Raw genomic sequence first — 27319 nt, 5'->3', positions numbered from 1 at the left:
TTCGTGCCCCTCAATTACAGTGGTGGCATTATCCATACGGTTCTCAAGGCTCACTGTGCGCTGCGAGAGGAGCCTCATCTCTCTTAGGATGTCGCTACTAAGCTGTCTGGTGGCAGCTGTAATCTCTTTGCGGACAACATCCTGGACCTTTTGTAGCATGTCTCGATTAGAACGGGGAGGTGGTCGTTCGGCATCAGAACAGTCCCTGCTTTCGTCTGAGCCGTATTCTTCCAGGCCTGCCTCAGCCATGAAGTCAGTTATGGGCGGCTGTTGGGAACCGCGTGTTCTGTCTGTGCCCGCGGATTTAGCTAGTTTCTGGCTTGATTTAGTCTTATTGTTGTTTGCCATCGTTCTCAAAGTGTCCCCCAGAGGTTCACACTGCTGTATCTTGCAAATTTCAGGGGGATAGGATGCAGTGACCGGTGATAGTCTGAGAAAATGTCCCGTGCTCAGCGCAGAGGCAAGGTTAAGCGGCCATCACCTTCCTGTGCGCGCATGCGCTCTCCAGGTTTGTTTTTTTAACATGAGGTCTAATGACCCATTCAAGGTACATTTTCATAATTGTTCCGATATGGTTGATCTTTCAAGGGGAACATTTTGTGTGAGTGGAGATCCCATATGGATCCCGTCATCCAAGTTTGATGACGTTATTTCTAAAATTGTTAAGAGAACTCTAAAGTTCAAAGTTTCACGTGAAGTTCCCATCCTGAAAGATAACACGACATGGGACAAAGGGGAACAGGTTTTGACCCAAGATGACCACACTTTGTTACAACGGTTAAACAGTACACTAAGTTAGAGGTAAGATTTCACCATGATCCAGGTGCTCTTAACGAGGTAGAACACAAAATTAAGCAGGTGAGTTCCAGTCTGACCTGGTGGAAAAGGTTTCCGGCGATGTTCCAGGGACACTCGGACTGGGCCTCTGCAGTTCAAAAGTTCTTCCTACACCCACTGGTCGTCTGGGTGGGGATGACAACTTTAGGCATCATTATCCAGGTGAGGTTGTGTGTCAAATTACGCAAAACAAATTAACCTGGTCAAGAGATTGGTGCCTCATAAACAATCTCATGAACCAATATTTTCAAATTAAGGGATATACAGGGTTACGGGTATAGGTTTAGTAGTACCGGTGATGGAGCTGATTGTATAAAGGCGCTCTTTTAGAAGGCACCTGGCACTGCTCCGTCGTGTAACAGACAAACGAGTTTCACTTTTCTGTGGTCATGCAAGTTTGTGAGCAAATGCTGAGCATGTGGTATAGAGGGACTTAGAAGTAGGGCATCCCCAGAGAGCCTGGTTACAGGAAGACCAAGAGGTCTTGCCCGCTCTTCCAGGGATAACCACCTAGAGCAGAGAAGTTGTGTGAGCACGAACATCGAAAAGTGAAACATAAACAGAAAGAAAAACGAGGTACTGTTGGGTTCAGAAGTTGGGATCTGCGGATCAAGCCATTTTAGGGGGGGATTGTTATAATTTAAGTAGGCCTCAGTTATTTGGCCTGAGGTTTAGGTAAAAGGCTTGTCCGCAGAGTATGCCTTTAAAAGATAGTTTCTTGTGATGCAGGCAGAAGCATCTCAGTGTCTGCTTGAAGCAGATGGATAACAAGCTGATACTGAGAACATGTTCCTGAAGGAAGGCCACAGGCCTACACTGCCCCAGACATATGGACTACGAGAACAGTAAACATAGGCCATATTTACAAAATACCACATTCTTGTATGTAAGGGAAAGGTATCATTAAGTATTAATCGAGTAGGTGTGTATTATGACACCACGAGGGGGCTAAGCCAATAGTCTGGTCTGGGGGATGGCGAAGATGAGGTCACATTTAACTCTTTCCTAGTTGGTATTAAAAGGCCTTACGGGCTGACAGAGCTCACTCTGCTTCCTACTTTCATGCTGACTGGAACCTCTAAGTATTTCCATTCTTTATGTAATCTGATCTAATGTATGCTGTACATAGGTAGTCTAGTGTAACGTAGTCTAGAAAGAAGGTAACTGACTAAGCTTCAGTAGGAAGGTTAGTCAAGAGCTGTAACGCCACGAACTTAAACAGAAGACTTTGCTTTGCTAAGATATGATGAACTGTATCTGTATATCTGTGTAGTGAATAAACTCCTTGAATATTGAAAAAGCCTGAGAAAAGTCTATCTCCTGCTTGCTGTGGTGAGAGTCAAGTGATCTCACAGTCTGTGAGGCGCAACTATAAGAAGTTGCTGGTGTTGAAGCAAAAAGGTGATTTATAACATCCAGATCTAAATCCAATTGAGAATATGTGGCAAGATCTGAAAACTGCTGTTCACAAACGCTGTCCATCTAATCTGACTGAGCTGGAGCTGTTTTGCAAAGAAGAAAGGCAATGATTTCAGTCACTAGATGTGCAAAGCTGGTAGAGACATACCCTAAAAGACTGGCAGCTGTAATTGCAGAAAAAGGTGGTTCTACAAAGTATTGACTCTGGGGGCTGAATAATTACGGACACCCCACTTTGCAGTTGTTGATTTGTAAAAAATGTTTGGAATCATGTATGATTTTCGTTCCACTTCTCACGTGTACACCACTTTGTACTGGTCTTTCACGTGGAATTCCAATAAAATTGATTCAGGTTTGTGGCAGTAATATGACAAAATGTGGAAAACTTCAAGAGGACCGAATACTTTTGCAAACCACTGTATGTGGCCTTGGCTTAAATCCGGTCCTGGTGTAGTGAGTCACTAGTGAGTGAGTGAGAAGGTTAGCTGTAGTGTGTCAGAGAGAGGGATAGTTTGTTCTAGAGCGTAGTGAGTAATAGTGAGTGAGCGTTAGTGTAGTGAGTAATAGTGAGTGAGCGTTAGTGTAGTGAGTAATAGCGAGTGAGCGTTAGTGTAGTGAGTAATAGCGAGTGAGCGTTAGTGTAGTGAGTAATAGCGAGTGAGCGTTAGTGTAGTGAGTAATAGCGAGTGAGCGTTAGTGTAGTGAGTAATAGCGAGTGAGCGTTAGTGTAGTGAGTAATAGCGAGTGAGCGTTAGTGTAGTGAGTAATAGCGAGTGAGCGTTAGTGTAGTGAGTAATAGCGAGTGAGCGTTAGTGTAGTGAGTAAATGCGAGTGAGCGTTAGTGTAGTGAGTAATAGCGAGTGAGCGTTAGTGTAGTGAGTAATAGCGAGTGAGCGTTAGTGTAGTGAGTAATAGCGAGTGAGCGTTAGTGTAGTGAGTAATAGCGAGTGAGCGTTAGTGTAGTGAGTAATAGCGAGTGAGCGTTAGTGTAGTGAGTAATAGTGAGTGAGCGTTAGTGTAGTGAGTAATAGTGAGTGAGCGTTAGTGTAGTGAGTAATAGTGAGTGAGCGTTAGTATAGTGTGTTTTCCTTTTTTTTAGTGACTTGTTTTTTTTTCCTTTTATTTCAAATTTGATTTACTTTGATTTATTTTTTTTTATAAATATTGTGATTTGAATTTTATTTAATTAGAAAGTTTCTGCATTCTTTTCATTTCGATTTTTTCTCTGTTTCATTTATTTTCATTGTTTTTATTTTCTTTTTACTTTACTTTTATTTATTTTTTTAGTTTGTAATTTTATTTTTTCCTGCATTTTAGTTGACAATTTTTTCTGTTCATAAAAAATAAATAGATTAGTGTTGTAGTTGGAGAGCGAGTTAGAGAGCGTTCACACAACTCATTCTTTCACAATTTATGGGGGTTTTTGTTCTCACCAAGCCCCCCAATCCCTGAGCTGCCCCAATACATTTGTAGTGTTTCACCCCCTATATGTTTGTTCACAATGAAGCACAGCAAGGGTGATGGCACTCCAAGCTGCAGGTGGAATGATGGTGGATGAGGCGGGACCTTGTCTAGACATCAGCAGGCAAGGCCAACCCCATCACATTTACAACCTGTACAAGGAGATGAGGAGGTGGTGGTTGGCAGCAACAAGTCCCCTGATCAGGGAATTTTTTCCTATCTATTCGGTACACAATTGGCCAGCAGCAGGCGGCCTCTATGGTGGATTAGATTTGACGCGAAACTCTCCACCCAATTTGAGGAATTAGCAGCAGCAAGAGGCTCTCTTCTTCCTCTAACCATCACTCTGTACGTCATGTGCAGCCTGAACAGTCCCACTGCACGCCACCCCCCTCTGTACACCAGGCTGGAAGCAGCATCCAGACCTCATCAGCTGTCTCCTCCCCCCAGTTTGCCGCCCAGCGCCAGGCCTTTTTCCCAGAAATCATTCGCTCAACTGACCCAACAGTGATCCCCAACAATGGGCTCCTGGCAAGATTGCTGGTCCAACAGCTCTCTGCCCTATCAGCTGGGAAAAGTGCCCCCTTCCACCAACCGATGAGCTGTTTGGTGCCACAATGGCAGATCCACAGCCTCCATTATATACCAATAAATAAGTAAACAAACTTGTACATTAGCGCTCACAAGTGATGAAATACACAGTCTCAGGAGACTAATAGAACACCAATCCACAAACGGTGGAGCGCTCCCTGGCTATTTGTGACTAGCTTCAAAAGATGAAAGAACTAATTGGGTTAGCGCTCAAAGATAGTCTCTGCTGTAAAAGATGTTCAAACCCGGGGGGGGGGGGGGGGGGGGGCGTGGCTGCCGGCAGTGTGGATGGCAGTGTGAGAGCAGAGCTTAGTCTCTGATCTATTGGGAAGCGACGATCCAGCGACATATTACCCCTAGCAGCGGCACGGAAGAATGGAGGAAGACTTCGGTATGTAGACTGATGCCTCCAAGAAACGTAAAAAGGCCACCAAGCCCCAGAATAGGCCTGAAAGATAAATCGAATTTAAATCGAAATCGCGATCACAATTTCAGAATCGTCAAAGCGGCGAATATCGCAATCACGTCATTTCCACATGGGGAAGTTTGAAGTGCCTTCAAACTTTCCCAAAGTCCCAGTGCGTGCGGCCTGCAGCGTTGGACATACCTTCCATCCTCTATCGCCCTCTGCCGCCTCTTGTGCTTGGCAAAACTTTGGGTTCCTGTATGTCACATGATATACAGGAAGTATGCCGTGCATTAGAGCCTGCAGGAGGCAAAGTGGATAGACGGGCATCGCTGGACTCGTGCTTGAAGCTATGTCCAGAACTGATGCAACTTGGGGGACAGAGGAGGCACAGCGAGACACAGAGAAGGCACAGAGACAGAGATAGGAGACACAGAGGGGGCACAAAGAGAGACACAGAGTGGGCACAGAGACACAAAGGAGGCAAGAGAGAGACCCAGAGGAGGCATGAAGAGGCAAAGGGGGCACAATGAGAGACAGTGGGGCAGAGGGGGAAAAAACAGGCACAAAGGGGGGGAACAAAGCTTGATTTGAAGGAAATCGTGAATCGAATCGAAATCGTAATTTTGGACAGAAATCGCTCAATTAAATTTTTTCCTAAAATCGTTCAGGCCTACCCCAGAAGCTTACCGACTTCTTCCCTGGTAAGCCGCGCGGTGCGACCCAAGATGGCGCTGATCAGCATAGCGCTGGGCCAGCAATTACAGCGTCCGCAGCCGGAGGGGGAAGCCGTGCAGCTCACCGCCTTGACGAGCCTCCAAGCGGATCATATGATTCCTCTCCCTCTCCGATCTCTCCGTCCTCCAGGAGCCCAGCCAAATCCCGTCAGCGGATCCAAGGAAACGAGGCTTCGGAATCCGAGGTAGGCCTCATCCCTGCACAGGCTGGAAGGCTGAATTCATTCAAGATGTCGATTTTACCAAAAATCCTATATCTATTTAGATCTATTAATATACCTATAAGGAAATCATTCTTTCTTAATTTAAACAAAATAATCTCGAAATTCATTTGGGATGGCAGGAAGCCCAGACTAAAAATGGAAAATATGCACACTCCTAAAAACAAGGGAGGTCTTGGCCTTCCTAATTTGGAAATATACTACCACGCGTGCATTTTGGACATGTCCAGGTACTGGTGGAATAACAATCAGAGTAAAAAATGGGTGGATTTAGAAAGGGCTTGCTACCTACCGTCCCTCAAGGATGCGATACTGGGCTATGGAGTCGGTCCAAAAATCCACCGACTCCGACTGCTCAGTTTAGGATTCCACCGACTCCGACTCCTCTAATTTGCATATTACAATTTTGTAGTTTAACAGTATGTAACGTGAAATTCGTCTCTTAACTGCCAACGCTTAGGAATTTTACAAGACAACTGAAATGAGAAGGATATGTAGACTACTATATTTATTCCCTTTAGACTAAAACTAGTCCTTGGTAAGAGTACTTGTAAAAGGTACAAACCGGAACAAAGAACATCTATCAGGCCCTAGGCAATGTGACTGTGGGTACATGTAAGAATGATGTGCAGGTACTCTGCAGGGGAATGAGGAGATTCTTCCTCTATTACACATTCTTCATGCACAATCTGAACAAGGTTTATGGGTGATAGACAACACCTCTGTGCTCAATGTGCACAACATTCTCAGTGCATTCCCTGCAGCTCTGTAGGGAGAGCATATGTAGAGTATAGTACTACTGTGTAACAAAGTAAACCTGAGACAGATGAAATTAAAGTTTTATACATACCTGGGGCTTCCTCCAGCCCCCTTCAGGCTAATTAGTCACTCGCTGTCCTCCTCCGCCACCTGGATCTTCTGCTGAGTCCAGGTACTTGAGCCAGTCTGGTGTAGTGCGCATGCACACACTCCACCGCCGGGAGCATACTACACCTGCGCAGCACTATTGTGCAGGTGCAGAACGCTCCTGGCTGTGGAAGCGGCATGTAGCCAGACTGCTCTGACTGGCTGAATTACCTGGACTCATAGCAGAAGATCCAGGTGGCGGAGGAGGACAGCGAGGGACTGATTAGCCTGAAGGGGGCTGGAAGAAGCCCCAGGTATGTATAAAGTTTTTCTTTTAATTCGCCTCAGGTACCCTTTAATTCATAGTCACCAAACCAAATTTTAACAACATATCAATTTATTTGATTTCATGAGCAAAGAGAGTGCATACATTTGCATAAACCAGCATCAATGCAGAATTATTTCCATCTCATTGACCATCTCTATTAGTGACATGGCTACACATCAGGCTTTATACTTACAGCATAGATGTTATTCCGTATATATAAGAGATTCCTGTGTACACATCATATATACTGTACAGTCACAATCAGATATGTATATCTGACTTTAAAAATACGGGGACTGCTTTATTGAAGCAGCACAAGTAACTAATTTTGATTGGTTTATTACATTTTTGTGGACTGAACACAGCTATTACTGTATATTTACTGTATATATACATTATTTTTAATGACTATTATCTGAGAAATAGAACATTTTATCATATTTTCTATTTTAATTACAGTTACAAATTCATTAGGAGTCTGAGTTGGTGCATTTTTTCCCGACTCCGACTCCAGGCACCCAAAATTGCTCCGACTCCACGACTCCGACTCCACAGCCCTGATCCTAATGGGTACTGTTCCCCCTCCTCCCACCTTAATTACATGAAATGCCACCTTAAATTCATGGCAGTTTTACAAAAAGTTTATATCCCCAGCGGATATCCACAATTTCCATATCAGAGTTGACCTAAAAACTGTTGCAAATTTAATGGGGAATATAGAATTTTCTTTGTGGACCCAAGCAGGAATCTCGCATCTAAGCGACATCTATGAAAACAACAAACTATGGGATTTCGGTAAGATCAAACAGGCATTTAAACTAGACTCCTCCCAACTTTTTACTTACTTAAGACTTAAACATTGGGTTTCTACACATAAGATAAATTCTAACTTTCTGCCTAAACAGGTTTACGCGTTTTTAAATAGTCCAATTTCTTTAAAAAAAGGAATTTCAATTTGGTACGATTCCTTCATGAGGAACTCTCATCTTTCATTAACAAAATATGCTAAAAGCTGGGCCTATGATCTCCAATCCAATATCGGTATTAACCAGATAATCAGATCTACGCAGCTTGCCTCCAAGCTCTCGCTCTGCCTTACGCACTGGGAGACACTTCAAAAAATCTTCCTCAAGTGGTATCTGAACCCCAGAAAACTGGCTGCCTTCTCTCCTTCGCAATCTCTACTTTGTTGGAGACAATGTGGTCAGGTGGGAACATTGATTCACTTATTATGGGAATGCCCCAAATTGAAAGACTACTGGTTTAAAACTCAGGAAAAAATAGCTGCCTTCACTCAACATCCTCTTGCTCTATCCCCTAATCTAGCAATTTTAAATATAGGCTTATAAGATTTAGTAATCAAATACAGAATGGGGGTCTTTCATATCCTGGCAGCAGCTAGACACCTTATCATCTCAAATTGGAAGTCCTTAGATGCACCCTCATTTGCCCAACTACTGCAGCTATCACAGTATAATTTGTCCCTAGAATCAAGTATCAGAGGCCATAGAGGCCCCAATGGTTCTGTCTATGATATGGATATCACATAGATCACCACGCTTTACACCCCCCCCCCCCCCCCCAAACAGGCCCCCAGCAAATAAGAAGCACAGGCCCAAGGTTCATACATTCTTAATCCTTTTGGTCGGTTCTCTAGTCTTCCTATCACACACAGCCCTAACGGGTATACAGATATAATGTTGGAAAAACAAGCAGAATATAGAAAGGCAGAGGAGCAGAGTGTGTTTATGTTCTGTAGGTCTGGGTAGCTTTAAGCTACCTCAGCCCAGTTTAATTCTGTGTACTTTTCTCTAATCTACTTTGTGTCATTTAATTAATTCACCTTATTTTATGTTATTATGCTAGTCTATGTTATGTTATAAATTAAACTGTTCAAGTACTAGTGGCAGTCAGCCCCTTGGTACATCTAGCTAAGGGACTGTAATTATAAGAGGCTTACCTCATTCTGCTACGTATGAGTTGGCAAGGCCAGAAACTACTCTAAACTTGCGTGTAACCCTCTTTGACCGTATTGATGGAAACCTCTATCGTTGTGCTATACAAGTTATGTTAGCCTGTATTATTTTTCGCTACTTGTACTTGTAATCTGAAAAAAATTTCAATAAAAACTGTTGAATTTAAAAAAAAATAAAAATGTTCAAACCCGGTAGATGATAATCAGCAAATGTAACAGCATAACCTCAGTGGGGGCTATAGCTCCCCCAACATAGAGAGACTCACCAGACTGTATGGCCTAAGTGGGCCTGACTTCGCCTTAGGGGGTATAGGCTACCCCTCAGCCTCTCCGGCAACCTGTGCACCTCAGCGCCGACCACTTCCAGCTCGCTGCTCAGATAGGATGTTGCTGTTAGCTCCGGAGCGGCGCAGCGTCTGACGTCACTGGACGCGGTGATTGGTTGACGCGCTTACACTGTTTGATCTAGCGGCGGTTTTTGTGGATTTGCAAGCTGGGTTAACGCTTCGGTAGCTGGTCCATTTAGCGCATATATCAGAATAATTTATTTCGCCAAGTACAACGTGAGTTGTACCCGGAATTGGTTTTGGCACAACAGGGTCGGTGGTGGTACAGTACAGAAATTGAACAGTCAGCATACAGTAGGTACACAGTAGATACATATATACAGTGGATACATACAGTAGGCACAATGCATCAGTAAAGACAGAGTGAAGTATAGGTAGAGAACCCGTAAGAGAATGGACCCAGGAGAAAGGACCAGGGGGGACATCCGCTGCCGTCTATGGCACTCAAAACGCTTCTGCAGCGATACTTTGAATCAGATGCCCCTGGTCTATCTTTGGGAAGAGAGAGAAAGATAAAGAAAGAGAGGAGGTGTAGAACAGTGAAGTGAAGTCCCCTGCAGTTGTGGCGTGACCTGTCCGGTAGTGTCTCAACCTGTCTGGTTTTCAACTGCGATGGGACCGTGTCTGCTGGTCTGGCATGGTCTTTGTCCCTGTGTACAGCTGCTAAGCAGGGATGGTAACTTTATGTGCAGCCCTCCGATGATGGAAGCTGGAGCGAGCTTGAGGACCCCGCCAGTTCAGCAGACGATAGGATGGCTTTCCCAGGGGCCAGAGAGATGGTGGACTGACTCCTCTGGGGACACAGCAGTGGCCTGAATAAGGCAGCTGAGAGGAGGGCCAGGAGAGTGCACTGACCTGACCAGCGGTGGTGGGCTCCGAGGGTGCCTGCAGGCCCAGTCGGCAGCAGTGAAAGGCAGACCAGAGGCAGTGGAATGGGCATCCTGGATCCTGCAAGGGCCAGCTGACGGGGCACGTGGCCCTGTCAGCTAATAGCGCGATCAGCTGGCGGTGGTGCTGGCAGTGGTGGAAGTCCATTCGGCAGTGGATGGCAGCCTGGGAGTTGGAGCCTCTGGTTTGCCTCCGATGTCGCAACCACATGTGGGAAAGCGACTCCCGGCAGCCACGTGGTGCAGGTGGGACAATAGTGGAGGAGGCCAGCTGTTAGCTCTGGAGCCCTGAGTTGTCGGCTATTCCCATGTGTGTGGCCCGGCGAGCGGTGAGTGCAGCGGAGGTGCTGCTGGGGGCCGTCCTCTCGTCTAGCCGCGTACGTCCTGCGTCCCTTCACGTGGGTGGCCAAAGACGGCCGGGGATCAGCTGTTCCGGTTCTCAGCGTGCCCCGGGACCAGGCCGCTCAGCACCACATCCTTGGATCCCTGGAAGCAGGGGGAGTCCATTCCACGGAGAGGTGACGATGCCGTGGTGGGGAAAGGGGCAGAAAAGAGACGAAGAGCCGGAGGCCTGTGTGCCAGGCGACCGTCTCACGGCGCCATCTTATGCAAAAGTTGTCGGCTCTTCCCATGTGTGTGGCTGCTTGGTATCCCACAGTCCTGCGCAGCCAATTGCTATTACCTGTTTTTTAGGCTTTGCCTGTTCTTAACTTTTTTAATAAACGTGGGATTAATCCCTTAAGCGCTTTTACGCTATGTGCAGCTTTTCTCTTTACCTGGAGGCAACAGCAACATCCTATCTGAGCAGCGAGCTGGAAGTGGTCGGCGCTGAGGTGCAGAGGTTGCCGGAGAGGCTGAGGGGTGGCCTATACCCCTAAGGTGAAGTCAGGCCCACTTAGGCCATACAGTCTGGTGAGTCTCTCTACGTTGGGGGAGCTATAGCCCCACTGATTGTTATGCTGTTACATTTGCTGATTATCATCTACTGGGTTTGAACATATTTTACAGCAGAGACTATCTTTGAGCGCTAACCCAATTAGTTCTTTCATCCATTTTTTACCAGGGATGTCATCCCAGCCTCACACAAGCATGCAGTAGAATCTGTATCCCGATGGTTAGACCACACAGTCAGAGGTAGAGGGCACCTCAATACAGATGCCTGGAGCAGCAGACATAGGCAGGGATGGTACCTCACTTTCACTGACCATTGGGTCACCCTACATGGTGCTGGGAAGGGAAGGAGTCGTGGGACGGCATTTGGTCTGGTGGAGCCGCCTGCAGGTTAAGGGGAGGCCAGTCTAACTCCCTTCTGCCACCTCCTCTGTCCCAGGTAGAGTTGGGTGTAATGACTTGTAATTTATGGATATCTTTAATGACAAGTCGTAATTGTGGACTACGGCACCATAGTCATAATCAGCTGCGATTACATATTCTGACTACGAGTGCACCAGTAATTATGGATGCAAGCTGTAATTATGAAATTGAATCCATTATGGAAGTGCATTTTTTCAGTTTGGGACCAATCAGAATGTCCCCAGCATGTCCCTAGCAACCAATAGGAATGAGTTGAGCTCACCCACCCTTCCCTATGGCGGATGCCATCTTGGATTACCTCCATGCTGTTACTCAGTACTCTGTGAGAGGTTGTGTTAGAGAGCAGTGCTGTGTACAGGGCTGTGGAGTCAAAGAGTCCGAGAAATTTTGGGTACCTAGAGTCGGAGGTTCCAAAAAACTGAGGAGTTGGATGATTTTTGTACGAAATCGACAGCAATGGCAAAAATTATACAGTGTCTAGGAATCGGAGTCAGAGGAATTTTGGGTACCTGGAGAAGGAGTCAGTGGTTTCATAAACTAAGTAATCAAATGTTTTGTACCAATTCCACAGCCCTGACTGTATATTTGCAGTTTGTGATCGATTTGTGCTGATATGAGACTCGCAGAACCTGTTATTGATAGTTTAGTGATTCAGTTAGAGAGAGTTAGCTTACTAATTGTTAGCTTTGTCATTCAGTTAGAGAGTTAGCTTATTGCACTAGTAAGAGGTTTTGAATCTGGAGAATACCGTTTATTGGCTAACTTAGAAGAAAAGGAGTAAGCTTTCAGCTAATATGCACATGTAGAACACACAGTTTATAGCAGTGATGGCTAAACTTGGCACTCCAGCTGTGACAAACCTACAAATCCCATCATGCCTCCCTGAGTTATGCTTAGAGCTGTCAGAGTATTGCAATGCCTCATGGGACTTGTAGTTCCACCACAGCTGGAGTGCCAAGGTTAGCCATCACTGGCTTATATGCACTAGACATTAAAAGGAGATACATTTATCACTTACCAATGCTCATCCCAGTAATAATGTCCTCTTCACTAGACCTTATCATGTCACTCTTCTCCATAGACCGCTGATCACTCATCACATAGGTCTCTCCTTCTTCCTTTTTAATTGTCTCCATCATGCCACCCTGCTCCATAGACTGCTGATCACTCCTCACATAGGTATCTCCTTTTTCTTCTTTAATTGTCTTCATCCTGCCACCCTCCTCCATAGACTGCTGATCACTCCTCACATATGTCTCTCCTTCCTCTTTAATTGTCCTCATCATGCCATCCTCCTCCATAAAATGCTGATCACTCCTCACATAGGTTTCTTCTTCTTCCTCTTTAACTGTTTTCATCATGCTACCCTCCTCAGCAGACTGCTGATCACTCCTCACACATGTCTCTTCTTCTTCATCCTCTTTATTTGTCCCCATCATTTCACCCTCCCCCACAGATTGTTCATCACTCTTCACATCGGTCTCTTGTTCTTCTTTTTTAATTGTCCCCATCATGCGACCCTCCACAGACTGCTGATCACTCCTCACAAAGGTCTCTCCTCCTTCTTCTTTAATTGTCCCCATCATGTCACTCTCCTCCATAGACTGCTGATCACTCCTCACATAGGTCTCTCCTTCTTCTTCTTTAATTGTCCCCATCATGTCACTCTCCTCCATAGACTGCTGATCACTCCTCACATAGGTCTCTCCTTCTTCTTCTTTAATTGTCCCCATCATGTCACTCTCCTCCATAGACTGCTGATCACTCCTCACATAGGTCTCTCCTTCTTCTTCAATTGTCCCCATCATGCCACCCTCCTCCATAGACTGCTGATCACTCCTCACATAGGTCTCTCCTTCTTCTTCTTTAATTGTCTCCATCATGCTACCCTCCTCCATAGACTGCTGATCACTCCTCACATACGTCTCTTGTTCTTTTAGCTCAGATCTGATTTATAAAAATGATAAATTGCAACAGTAAAATATTAGTACTAATAATCAGAGCACAGAAAAGAACATAATTTGCTAGGAGTGATAATATCCCATAAGCTGTGGTATCTGCACATTCAGCACCACAGTCCTCTCTCCCAGTGTGCCTTGCTCATCATCTGGTGCTTCTCTCCTCCTCTCCATGCACACATTCCTGGGGGGTTACAGCAATGCTGGTGTAATGTCTGATTGCACTGCCCGGAAGCTCCCTTCCACACTAAGTACCACGCATGCTCAGTGTGAAGTTAATGATGCTGCTGGAGGTAAAATACTAAATATATCCGCTTCCGCACATCATACACTCCCCAAATTTTCAGGGAAGGGAGGGAACCCCCCGAACGACCTCTATGCCAAATTGTAGCTCCCGAGCCCCGCTGGTTCAGGAGATAGAGTACAGAAACCTATCTTGGGAACCAGAAGGTCTTGGAGGCTGCAATTTGGCATAGAGGTCGTTCTGGGGGTCCCCTGCCTACCCTGAAAGTTTGGGGAGTGTAGGACGTGTGGGAGCTGAGATATTTTACCATCATCAGCATCATTCAATAGGAAATGTGGCCGCACAGTCTCCTACTGCGCATGCGGGGCAGCGCAAATCAACAGGCAGCGTAATCAGACACAACACCGGCAGCGGTAGATGGACAAGGATGTGAAGAGAGAACAGCTGGAGATATAGGAAGATAAGAGCTGAGGCCTGCAGCTATTTAGCTATGAATTATTACTTATGGCTCTGGCAGCTGATGAACTGGGCAGATGGGACTGCAGCTCCCTATCCTGACCCTACCTGTCCATCACCTACTAACCCCAAACCTTCCAAGCTCCATAGCAACAAATCTCCTAGCTGGGACAGTGACAGTGCCAGTACCAGAACAGAAGCAGCAGAGGCTACCCAACCTCTGCAGCTGCAGCCTCCATCTTCTTTGCCTGTCCTACCAGCCACGCCCCTTGTTACCTGGCTCCACCCCCTAGCTGTGACCCAACAGCCATTTGTGCAGACTCCAACCTCCAATCCAACACCAGTGTCTCCTGACTGCACATTGGCTTCTTCTCATCAGAGATAAAATGGATACAGTCATATTGTGCACCTGTCTTATCTGCTGAAAATGGACACAATGCACAGATCATGCTCCTTCAGGACCTCCCTCCCTGAGACCTCCACTGATCCACAACAACGCCATTGTACAACATTGTATTCATGACTGTTGCTATGAACAGCTGCTGGGAAAAGCTATCAGGGAAAGTGTCCTCCTTCACAGGGAAGAGATACCGGCCAGCCTTCCATAACGCCTGGGATAAACATGAAACACCTCTGACAGCACAAGAAGTGAGGGAAATCCAGAGATAAGGTAACACAGAGAGTGTGCATACGTGTGAGACACCAGCTGGAGGTGGAAGCTGCTCCACAAGGATCTTATGGGCTGAGTATTCCATGGCATACAAGGTCAGCCAATCAGAGCTCTGCACAATTCAAGGATTATATTATTCTCTATTGTACACAATTGTTTAAGCGCACATCCTAATTCACATAAAAGTCCACATAAAAATCACTTAGGAATCCTCATATGCAGTATCTTGATTTCTTGTGCCACCATCACCATGGACACCCAACAGTATGCAGACTCACCAGATGTATTGGCCACTGCTAGACTGGCCAACCATGCACAAATCCAGGAGCCTCAGTGCTTCAGGATCCTGGTACCACTTTAATGCTGTCCCTTGAGACCACCATCATTCTCCACATTATCCATGCATAGTACCTCAAAGAAATAGCCTGCATAGCGTAACTCCGTATGATACTTAAAACTTTAATTATAAAATTGCACTCACATGCTCCAAAGGTATTGCACACATAGTTTTATGGGCTCTCCCCCGTTGCCAGGTAGGGCTCTGCTTGTATTGGGTCCTCCAGCTCCCCCTCCACTCAGCTTGCAGACACCACCGCCTCCGCCGGCTGTTCACTTCCTGGTATGTCCAGCCTCCCGTACCAGGAAGTGAACAGCCGGTGGAGGCATACCAGGAAGTGAGACATACCAGGAAGTGAACGGCCGGCGGAGGCGGTGGTGTCTGCAAGTTGAGTGGAGGGGGAGCTGGAGGACCCAATACAAGCAGTGCCCTACCTGGCAACGGGGGAGAGCCCGTAAAACCCTATGTGTGCAATACCTTTGGAGCATGTGAGTGCAATTTTATAATTAAAGTTTTAAGTGTTATACGGAGTTACGCTATGCAGGCTATTTCTTTGAGGTACTATGCATGGATAATGTGGAGAATGATGGTGGTCTCAAGGGACAGCATTAAAGTGGCACCAGGATCCTGAAGCACTGAGGCTCCTAGATTTGTGCATGGTTGGCCAGTCTAGCAGTGGCCAATACATCTGGTGAGTCTGTTTACTGTTGGGTGTCTATGGTGATGGTGGCACAAGAAATCAAGATACTGTATATGTGGACTTTTATGTGATTTCCATGTGGACTTTTATGTGAATTATAGGATGTGCTAAGCAATTGTGTACAAGTTTTCTAGGTCCTGCCTGACCTTGTGGTAGCGCACTCCGTCTGGACTTTTATTCCTTTTTAGCGCTTTGATATATTTTATATATTATTCTCTATGTCTCAGTCCCTAAGGGGCAATTATGTAAACTAACCCCCCACATATATACTTTGTATCATTCTCAGGAATAAAGGCAGACTACCCTAACAATAAAACTACTACTCCCTGCAAGCTCTCTCCATAGAGGTGCATGCGCCTGGATTCCTGCTCACACCCTACATATCACTAAACATTCACCCTTTTGCCATTGATAACATAGCAATGGAGCTCAAGGGGTGGTCTGACTGGTGACTGGTTTGGTGGATGACGAATATCTGGAACACTTGGGAAGCCATCATAACGGCATTAAGAGGCACCCAGGAGTGTATAAAACTGAGTTTAAAACAAAAAAAAAAAAAAAGAGAGAGAGAAAAAGGGGAAGTGGCTTACCTCAAAAAACGACAAATTCCTATATATAAATATAATGAATTGTTAATAAGCACAGGCAACGCGTATTGTGGGTCTCTGGCCAATTCCTCAGGCCAAATAAAGTGCTGAAGTGTTTCAAAAGCCAGGTGCATCATGTAGTCTCCTTCCCCAAGTTAACAAGGCAGATGTGCCCCCAGTATTAGGTAGCTCCCCTCCCCATTATAGATAGACACTATTAGGCAGCACACCATCCCCATTACAGATAGTCGGATGTATCCACAGAATTAGGCATCCCTCCAACCCCAGATTAGATCTCACAATGTACCCCGTGTATTAAGCAGCACCCCTAACCATGTGTAGAAATGTACAGAGGCGCCAGAAGGATAAAATTCACTAAAAACGTTTAAAACTTTAGGGGAGGTGGTGGTGGACCGGCCAACCCAAAACAGACACAACTGTCTATTTCAATGGAAAAGCATTTATTCAAATAATCCTAAAACAATTGGCAACGCGTTTCGCAGGCACAATCCCGCTTCTTCGGGCAATAAACAATTAGGAGTAACACAATGAAAATGACAGAGATGAAAAGCACAAATCAGATATCTGTGTGTGGCGTGATGGTATTACATATGTGTAAGGGAATTTAGGTTCTATGTTAATGTGCAAGTGATAGGCGGTCAGTAATCATGTGGACATATGATAAATAAAAAGAGATGTAACTGTAGGTTTTGTGGCGAAAGGAAGTAAATCGAAAGCAGCTTGCTTCAAAATCTATATAAATATTGCGCAGCAGCATACAAGTAAACCTGTGTATACCAGTGAGCATGTGTCCACATGAATATATCAATTCACAGGCCAAAGAACACAGCCCACAGGCATAAAAACTATATTACTAGCGGTGTGCCTTAATACAGAAGGAGTATTACCTTGTATGGGGAGGGGGGAGAAAACACAGAGGCTGTGCAAATAAAGGAAAGTGGACTAAAAGCTGAATAGGAATATATAGGGGTGGTGGAGTATAAGGGGGAGTGAGAAAAGGGACAGCTATAGGCAATGCATCAATTGTTAAAAAATAGAGGATTTAGACTTACCAGATTAGCGTCCAATCAGAGCTTGGCACCTCTGTACTGGTCAGGTAGAAATGCCCGTGTTATATAGGGGAGATAAGGTTTAATTGGTGACGTCAGGTGGGCCGGGGTGGTGAGGGAGGAGGAGTGGGAAGGGGTGGGTGAAGCGTCCAATGAGGTTGGGAGTGGGCGGGGGTGCATGATAGAGAGCGACAAGAAAGTCGCATAGGGTATAAGGAAGGGCCGGAGCGGTGTGTGGTGCGGTAGGAATGTCGCTTTCGCCCCCTGCTTACGTACCTGCGGGGGAAAACTGACTCGTCTCTTACCAGCCAGCGTGAGTGCACACATGTGCACCTCCGATGCTGTAGCGGCCATCTTAGTAAAGGGAAGAGGGGAGGTAGGGTGTAGTCATCAGCCGTGCTTGGGAACTATTATAACAATGTGGGCAATTACATCGATGTATATATAGAGAAAGGTATGCTCCTGCATACCGGATTAAACATAAAACATACCAAAGACTGGGTAGCAAAATCAAACGGAAGGATCTTAACGTGGTGTCGGTGGAAGTAAATAGAGGAGCGCCACTGACACCTACTGGTGTAAATAGGCAGGTGCAGGCGAGGTCTGATACTGTGAATGAGCACTGAGGTGTGTAGCAGGGATGCTTATGACCAAATAAAATTAATTATTTCTTATACATGATTATTAGTCTAGACATATAAAAATAACAGAGTTTTTAGTATTAAATACGGAATTATGTGAAATAGAGCATTAAATAAAGAAATACATAAAAACACATAAAAGTTAATAAAATCTTAATAATATCATCAATGCATATTATCCAATTGTATGCGGGATAAAAGATACATGTGTTTATATAAATATTGATCATGATGATAATAAATAAATAAAAGAGAGGACGAGATAAAAAGAGAAAAAGAACATTGACTGTAGTATGAAAAATTAATAGATTTTCTCCAGCTGTTCGGTAAGACCATCTGGAGATAGGGTTTTGAGTATCTGTATTCAATACATTTCACGTGACTTCAAGAGCTCGATAGAATTTGAACGGTTGTGTGGAATGGATTCGATGAGTATGATACGAAAACAATCTGGATTGCTGTTGTGACGGGTAGTGAAGTGGCGTGACACGCTGTGGAGGGGGTACTTATTGAGTATGTTTCTTTTGTGTTGTCCAGTTCTACTTCTTGCGGTTTGGGTGGTTCTGCCCACGTACTGAAGCTGACACGGGCATGCGATTATACAGGACCTTCTAAAACAATTAGCATATTGTGATAAAGTTCATTATTTTCTGTAATGTACTGATAAACATTAGACTTTCATATATTTTAGATTCAAATACACACAACTAAAGTAGTTCAAGCCTTTTATTGTTTTAATATTGATGATTTTGGCATACAGCTCATGAAAACCCAAATTTCCTATCTCAAAAAATTAGCATATTTCATCCGACCAATAAAAGAAAAGTGTTTTTAAAACAAAAAAAGTCAACCTTCAAATAATTATGTTCAGTTATGCACTCAATACTTGGTCGGGAATCCTTCTGCAGAAATGACTGCTTCAATGCGGCGTGGCATGGAGGAAATCAGCCTGTGGCACTGCTCAGGTGTTATGGAGGCCCAGGATGCTTCGATAGCGGCCTTAAGCTCATCCAGAGTGTTGGGTCTTGCGTCTCTCAACTTTCTCTTCACAATATCCCACAGATTCTCTATGGGGTTCAGGTCAGGAGAGTTGGCAGGCCAATTGAGCACAGTAATACCATGGTCAGTAAACCATTTACCAGTGGTTTTGGCACTGTGAGCAGGTGCCAGGTCGTGCTGAAAAATGAAATCTTCACCTCCCTTTCAGCAGATGGAAGCATGAAGTGCTCCAAAATCTCCTGATAGCTAGCTGCATTGACCCTGCCCTTGATAAAACACAGTGGACCAACACCAGCAGCTGACATGGCACCCCAGACCATCACTTACTGTGGGTACTTGACACTGGACTTCAGGCATTTTGGCATTTCCCTCTCCCCAGTCTTCCTCCAGACTCTGGCACCTTGATTTCCGAATGACATGCAAAAGTTGCTTTCATCCGAAAAAAGTACTTTGGACCACTGAGCAACAGTCCAGTGCTGCTTCTCTGTAGCCCAGGTCAGGCGCTTCTGCCGCTGTTTCTGGTTCAAAAGTGGGTTATGGAGATGAAGATTTCATTTTTCAGCATGACCTTGCACCTGCTCACAATGCCAAAACCACTGGTAAATGGTTTACTGACCATGGTATTACTGTGCTCGATTGGCCTGCCAACTCTCCTGCCCTGAACCCCATAGAGAATCTGTGGGATATTGTGAAGAGAAAGTTGAGAGACGCAAGACCCAACACTCTGGATGAGCTTAAGGCCGCTATCGAAGCATCCTGGGCCTCCATAACACCTGAGCAGTGCCACAGGCTGATTGCCTCCATGCCACGCCGCATTGAAGCAGTCATTTCTGCAAAAGGATTCCCGACCAAGTATTGAGTGCATAACTGAACATAATTATTTGAAGGTTGACTTTTTTTGGGTTTTCATGAGCTGTATGCCAAAATCATCAATATTAAAACAATAAAAGGCTTGAACTACTTCATTGTGTGTATTTGAATCTAAAATATATGAAAGTCTAATGTTTATCAGTACATTACAGAAAATAATGAACTTTATCACAATATGCTAATTTTTTGAGAAGATCCTGTATAGATGATGTACCTTGATTCGCACGTAATACCGTTTGCAATCTGGTATTCTGCATTGGTAACCTGGGATCGGAAGGAGGTGGTCTGGTGGACATATTTACAGGCCAGACATCTCTTATGATTGCAGGCAGTGCACCCTGATGATAGGGAGGTTGGGTTGCGGGCAGCGTACGTGGGTGCTTGGCGTAATCTACTAGGGGCTAATATCCCAAGAAGATTTGGAGCCCACCTGTAAGTAACAGCAGGTGTGGGGGGTGTGATGGAACGGAGGTGGGGATCCTGTAAAAGGAGTTCCCATCTCTTGTTCAGGATGTTACGAATGGATGAGTGTTGGGAGCTAAACTTTGTAATAAACTGGGGTATGTCATTGGGTTGGGTATTTGCATTTCGTTGTGGTTGGTTCTGGATTTTTGCTTTTTGATGTGCATCCTGTAATAGTTTTTTGGGGTATTTGTGGTCAGTGAATTTTTTTGTTAAAAATTTAGACTGAGTTTTATACTGCTGTATGTCAGTGCAATTACGGTAAATCCTCTTGTATTGGCTGTAAGGGGTATATTTGGTCCAGGGGCGGTGGTGGAAGCTGTGGTAATGTATATAATTATTGGCGTTTACGGGTTTAAAGAAGGTCTTAGTTTTGATGCGGAGTGTGTCAGTGTACAAAATGAGGTCCAAGTATTCGATGGAAATGGGGTCACAGTGAAAGGTAAATTGTAGGCCAGCCGGGTTGGTATTAAGGAAATCAACAAATAAGGGTATTACATCAGTGGGGCCTTTCCATATGAAAATCATATCATCAATGTAACGTTTATAGAAGATAATGTTATTGGAAAATGGGTTGTTATTGTACATTTTGATGTATTCTAGGTAGCCCATGGCCAAATTTGCATAGGATGGGGAGAACGAGCTTCCCATTGACACACCGCTGACTTGATGGTAAACGTTATCATGAAATGTAAAGTCATTGTTGTGGAGGATGAATTCGGTACATTGTAGGAGAAATGACTGTTGTGTTTCGGGCATAAGAGAGTTGGACTGAAGGTAGTATTGTAGAGCGGCGAGTCCGAATTTGTGTGGTATGTTGGTATATAACCAGGTTAGATAGCCATATGTACCCCAGTATTAGGCATCCTCCCCTTGAATATAGGCAGATGTTCCCCCAGTATTAGGATACCCCCCTCACAGGCTAGATAGACAGACGTACCCCAAGTATCAATAGCCAAATATACCACAAGCAGTCTCTCTTCTCAGGACAGGCAAGTGTGCCCCCAGACCCCTTCCCCAAGTCAGACAGGCAGCCTCCTCCCCAGTATAGGCAGATGTACCCCCAGTATTAGGTAGTCTCATAAACATGCAGAGTCGTAACTCAGAAGTATTCGGGGAGGGGTGGGGGGGAACAGGCACACCCTCAGGGCTGTACTCCCAGAGACTGGTGCCCCCTGAGCCTCTGCCCTGACGACTACTCAAAATTAATATTACCCCAGGAGGAAGCGGGGGGGGGGGGGTTGATTGGGGAGATACGGCTAAACAAACACAGACACAGACAAACACAGCGCTTTTCTCCTGGTGGACTCAAAGCGCCAGAGCTGCAGCCACTGGGACGCGCTCTATAAGCAGTAGCAGTGTTAGGGAGTCTTGCCCAAGGGTCCCCTACTGAATAGGTGCTGGCTTACTGAACAGGCAGAGCCGAGATTCGAAACCAGGTCTCCTGTGTCAGAGGCAGAGCCCTTAACCAGTACACTATCCAGCCACCTATGGCTAGATAGTGTAATGGTATGGCTGGATAGTGTACTGGTTAAGCATTGTCATATTACAAGACTGTAATATGACAATGCTGGGGGCAGAATACGCTATACAGGGGTAAATGCCAGCACTGGAGGGACATGGCTATATTCAATATACAGTATATCTTCTCTTGTCTCTGTGATGTAACTGAACTATTACTAGGAAGGTGAGATCTCCGACCCATAATCTATGGCACATGTAGGGGGAGCAATAGAAAACTGGCAAACAAGTCACAGCAGTTATATAGAAGTCTCATCAAGGGCGATGATCAGGATAGTGACAGGTGTACTATGTCCTCCTCTGTAACAAAGCATGCCCACCCCAAACCTCTGCTCTGCTCCATATATAACATGATTCGCACAATTACCTCTTCCAGCCTCGTGTTCTCTCACCTCTTGCAACCTCTCTTCCTGCTGTTACATCACTTCCTGTCTTTGGATTAGTCCCCTCCTTTCTGTGCGTTTCACGTGGGGGAGGTGAAAGCGACACCTTCTGTTGAATAAGCTAACTGCATGCTCTTTTTGTGGAGTCACCTGCTGTCAGCCTTTGAATGCTATTATTATTTTTCTTATTATTCTTATATTTTTTTTTATTAACAATCACAGCACAACTTCCTTATCTTCATCTGCATTACCATCTATTATCATTACTAGTACATGTATACTTGTTGAACATTTCACAGGTTGAACATTCCCGATTTCAATGTATTTTGCTACATCCACATAGCAGAAAACATACGCAAAATCAAACTCAGTAAAAAGCTATGGGCTGCTGCATTCCAAATCACAGCTCTTTGCCTCTTTTTAGTACCTGTTGGATCTTCCCACATAGTGCAGTTTTAATATAGTGCTTTCCTATGGCGAAACATGCATGTGTTTTCACTCAGATCCATAGGATAGGTGTACGTTGATGGAGATGCGTGATCAGGTAGGAGACACAAGGAGGAGGACCCTGCCAAAGGCTTACAATCTAGAGGGAGAGGTAGGGACACGAAAGGTAGGGGACCAGAGTTCAGCATTCAGCTGCGGGTTTAACGCACCAGTGAGGGAAATAGGCTGGGGCAAAAAGGTGCGTTTTGAGGGCCTTCTTAAAGATATTGAAGGATGGTGCGACCCTAATGAAGGGAGGTAGGGAGTTCCATAGTGTTGGAGCAGCTCTTGAGAAGTCCTGGAGGCATGCATGGGACTGGGTGAGGAGGGGGGCGGTCAGGCAAAGTTCATTGGAGGAGGGGAGTGAACGGCTAGGTGTGTACCTCTGAGTAAGATCGGAAATGTAGGTTGGGCAGGTTTGTAGGCCAGACACAGTATCTTGAATCTGATTCTGGGCTGGATAGGAAGCCAGTGGAGGGATATGCAGAGGGGAACCGCCGTGGTGGAGCGATGGGAGAAGTGGATGATTCTGGCTGCCGTATTCATGATGGACTGTAGCAGGGCTATTTGGGTTATAGGGAGACCAGACAGAGGGGCGTTGCAGTAGACAAGGCGAGTTTGGTGGTGGCAGAGGTCAGGAAAGGGCGGATCTTGCAGATGTTGCGGAGGTGAAAGTTGCAGGACTTCGTGAGGTTTTGGATGTGGGCGGTGGTTGCATGAAAATAGTAAACCCAACCACAGACACATACAAAAACACAAAATGCAGAGACAATGAACATAGTAGCGGCTGCTCTAGTGAAGTATCGTCATCGCGGAACTTCAAAGCAGTGGCCGGCATTTTACAGAACGCATGTTGCTATGGAAGTAATGTGCATAACTAAGGAAAGCACGCTACACTTCAAGAGCGAGCGTAGCATGCAGCCTTCAATTTAGAGTGCGGTGCTCATCGTGGAGCTCGCGCTGCTATAGCAACACAGCTTCATGAATCAGCCCCATAATGTGCTTTCCTATGGCAAATAATGCATGTTTTGCATTCCTTTTTTTTATATATATATAACATATGATACTGTATTCTTTAATTTAAAAAAAAAGCAGATTCTAAAAAAAGAAGTGCACATGGTAGAAAACTCATGGTACCCCCAGTGTGCTCCCAGCCTTACAGTAACAATATTGTGTGTGAAATTGAGCAGCAAGTACAGATGTCCATGGTAGAGATGAGCAAAAACGGCTCTGACATTATTGCAAAATGCTTGTTGAATTTACCATCACATATCTCCCAACTTTTGGGGATAAGAAACTTTTTGGGAAACTGTCTTTGTCTGATGCAGCTCCTGGCTGGTGTCTGTCCCCCCAGGTGACACATGTACTGCCTGATCTCAGGATCTGCAATATGAACGCTGCTGCTATATTTTATCCTTGCTTTGTTTGAAGCCAGATTTTGTGCTAATTTCGGTCTATGGACTCATTTGATATGGACTGATGTGTTATATGTCTGGCTATCTACATGTGTTGTCACCGCAATCTACTGAAAAAATATTCCAAATAAAACAAGTTTCTTCGGATTTGCAGTTTATAGTGTGCTGGTCTTTGCAACACAATGCTTGAAGAGTCAGCTTGTGCTCCGGCGGACGCACCGCTGCACCTGCTACTTGGGTCAGTGACCAGTCTTTGGTATGTTTCTCAAATGGGCTGACTATAAACATATATAGCAAAGCCCCTAAGCATGTTAGATTGACTAAATCTGCTAGATATGTTTATTAGTGGGTGTCCTGTTTATTTATTCCCCACATATGGCATATGGAATGATTATTGATTGGAATATCGATGTGACATCCTGTTTATTTATTCACAATGTATGGCATTTGAATTGAGTATTGATTAGTATTATGTATACATATGGAATACTGATGTGTCGTTATGAATTGAACTGTTTGGCTTGTTGGGCACAAGTCACTTCATCACCGGGGGGTTTTGTCCCTGTATTTCCCACCCCCAACATCTACATATTTTTTGGACTAAATCACTGCAACTTTTACTCATATATGCCGTCTTGTCTTTAACAAAAAAGAGCATATTGTATAACAAGCAATCCTAATCAGGCTGTCAGCTGCCTCTGCATAAATACAGGGACTGTCTGTACTCTTCTGTTATAAAACAGGGCTTCCCAGTGACTGCAGTAACTAACCAACAGCTCATTAGCGTGATACCGTACCTGGGCAATCCTACAGTAGCTGGCAGCATGCCTATGTACTGTGCCCGAAGCCTGCAGCTCCACACCAACCTCCTGTCATGCCCTCACTGGCATTAGTTGTGTATGATGCAGTGGAGGGCGGCTGGAAAATGTAACGGGTGAGACGGAGGAGGAACGGAGCGGCCGGGGAGGACGGTGATGGAGCCCAAGGCCTGCATGGGGCTGGAGGAAGTCTCAGGTAAGTATAAAAGGTAGTACATGTATCTGTACATACACCGCTCAGCCACCATACCTTCCGAGGGGAGCCAGGTCCCAGCAGCCAACACTCATATCCAACATTTCCTCACAGAAGACCGCTCTGCTCACCAAGGATGCACTTACATTTTCTTTATTGATAAAAGCAGGACATCAAGGAATAGATAACATGTGCCAGACAGTAATGAGCTCTCAGTCATAGCCTTAATTACACTCAACAGATGTGTGCTTAAAGTGGACCTGAATTTCTTTCACAGGACAGAAGGAAAACAGAGAGAACAGCCCCCTGTATGTATTTAGAGAGTTTAGCCTGTCTAATTCATCCTTATCTGTGACAAGTGTATTTGATCTCTCAGCTGTGTCAGCCGACTGCCTCTGCAGAAAAGCTAATTTGTAAACAAAGGGATGTTAACCCTGGGATACTACAAAGAAAACAGGGAGTAGACACACTGCAGAGTAATTGCAGGATTTGTATCCTCTGTAATAAAGGTTATTATGCTGTTGCTTATCTTTTAGAGCAGAGAGGAAGATCTGAGTTCAGGTCTATTTTAAATAGTAGTGTGATGTCCCCCCCCGCCAGGCAATGCAAATGACAGTCTAAAGGGGAACACAACCTCACATAAACAGACATGATGATGTAGTAAAAACAGGATAAGCGCATCTTCCATGAGGAAATAGGATTAATTACAACCATAAAACATTTTTTTTAAAGTAGCCAAGTTTATTGGAGAAGTAAGGCAAATACACATTAGTGAGAGAGTACAACAAAGTGTCAGATGATACATTAGAGGTCTGGAATAGGCACATCAGGATACATATAAACGTCAAGCACTTGCCTTAGAGGATACAAAATAACCACCAGTAATATGAAGGAGCTCGGACGTCAGCTGGAGATTAATAACAGTGATGGGTACTCAGTATAGGGGATAACTTAGTGTGTGGGGAATTTATCCAGGTAGAGCAGATGTTGTCACATTAGATTGGGTACCTCTGCGGTGATATACTGCCTTGTGGAGGGGAAGCATCCGATTCACAGACCAGACCCACTCAGTGCACGATGGCGCTGTGGTAAGTCTCCAACACTTGGTGAGGAGTTAGCGAGCTATTTGAAGCGTCTCTATAGCAAATTGTGTCAGGAATTTTCCAGTAAAGGGTTGGGGAAATATATAAAGAAGGTACGCCTCTGGGGCAGCCCATATAGTCATCGAGGAGTTTGATGACTAAAACCCAACACATGATAACCTGAAGACAGGTCCACATCATGTGTAAAAAGCATTTGGGGCAGTTAGGCAGCATGCCAGAGCCTTCTCTCATGCTGCTCCTACATTATTAGCAATTGGTTAGGGCGGACATTGGGAGATCTAAATTACCCCGCCAGGTGTTTTTGGGCACCCCTAGGAAAGGGACCTTTCCATGTCTCAATTGCCAGCACTGCAATGGCATCATAAGGGGGCCCAACGTACAAAGTACTAGATCGGTTAAGCCGGTTCCTATTAGAGATTTCGCTACTTGCGATTCGACGGGTGTTGTGTACTTAATCAAATGCCCTTGCGGTCTGTCCTATGTTGGCCAGACCTCAAGGGACATTAAGACTAGACTCAACGAGCATAAGAGCAACATTCGCCACCCCGAAGCGTGTAAAAAGAAAAAGGATGAGAAGAAAAAACGGGAACATCCCCTTGCACGCCATTTCGCGGAATTTAATCATGGTGTGAGCCAGGTTCGATGGCAGGTACTCGAAGTGGTTCAGCGCCAAGAAGGTAGAGAATTTAGGAGTGCGCTGTTGCGGCGTGAGGCTTGGTGGATGGACAGGTTGGGGATGCAGTCCCCCAGTGGCCTTAACGAGGACTTCAGTTTAATGTGCTTCTTATGATAATTGGTTGTCCTTTCAAAAGTAAGGGTTAATGTTCTGGAAAAGTTTTGTGCCCGCCCCTTAATGCTTTGGAGGGGTGTGTCAATATGTGTGTGTCTATATGAAGGTCTGTTCAGATGGTTAAGCACTTGAGAAAGGGCATGTAACCCGAAACGTTGTGCTTTTTTGTCTGCTGTATAACCGCATACATTATTACAATAAATTCTGAAGATTATTCATGCAAGGGTTGAGTCCGGAATCGATTGTT

The 27319-nt window shown here is 45.0% G+C and overlaps 1 protein-coding gene across 1 annotated transcript in view; it reads right to left on the bottom strand.

Moving 5' to 3' along the window:
* The window catches only part of LOC137525347 (uncharacterized), a 182542-nt gene that overhangs the window by 58211 nt on the left and 97012 nt on the right, over positions 1–27319 (bottom strand). The window contains exons 12-13 of the mRNA XM_068246402.1: positions 22252–22338; positions 12388–13316 (exon numbers count right to left, since the gene is read on the bottom strand). Of these exons, the coding sequence (XP_068102503.1) occupies positions 12388–13316; positions 22252–22338 (1016 nt within the window). The remainder of the gene's footprint in view (positions 1–12387; positions 13317–22251; positions 22339–27319) is intronic.

Source organism: Hyperolius riggenbachi, chromosome 7 (assembly GCF_040937935.1).
Source record: "Hyperolius riggenbachi isolate aHypRig1 chromosome 7, aHypRig1.pri, whole genome shotgun sequence".
Lineage (NCBI taxonomy): Eukaryota > Metazoa > Chordata > Amphibia > Anura > Hyperoliidae > Hyperolius > Hyperolius riggenbachi.
Note: the sequence above shows the minus strand (reverse complement) of the source record. Positions and strands in the feature narration are given on the sequence as shown.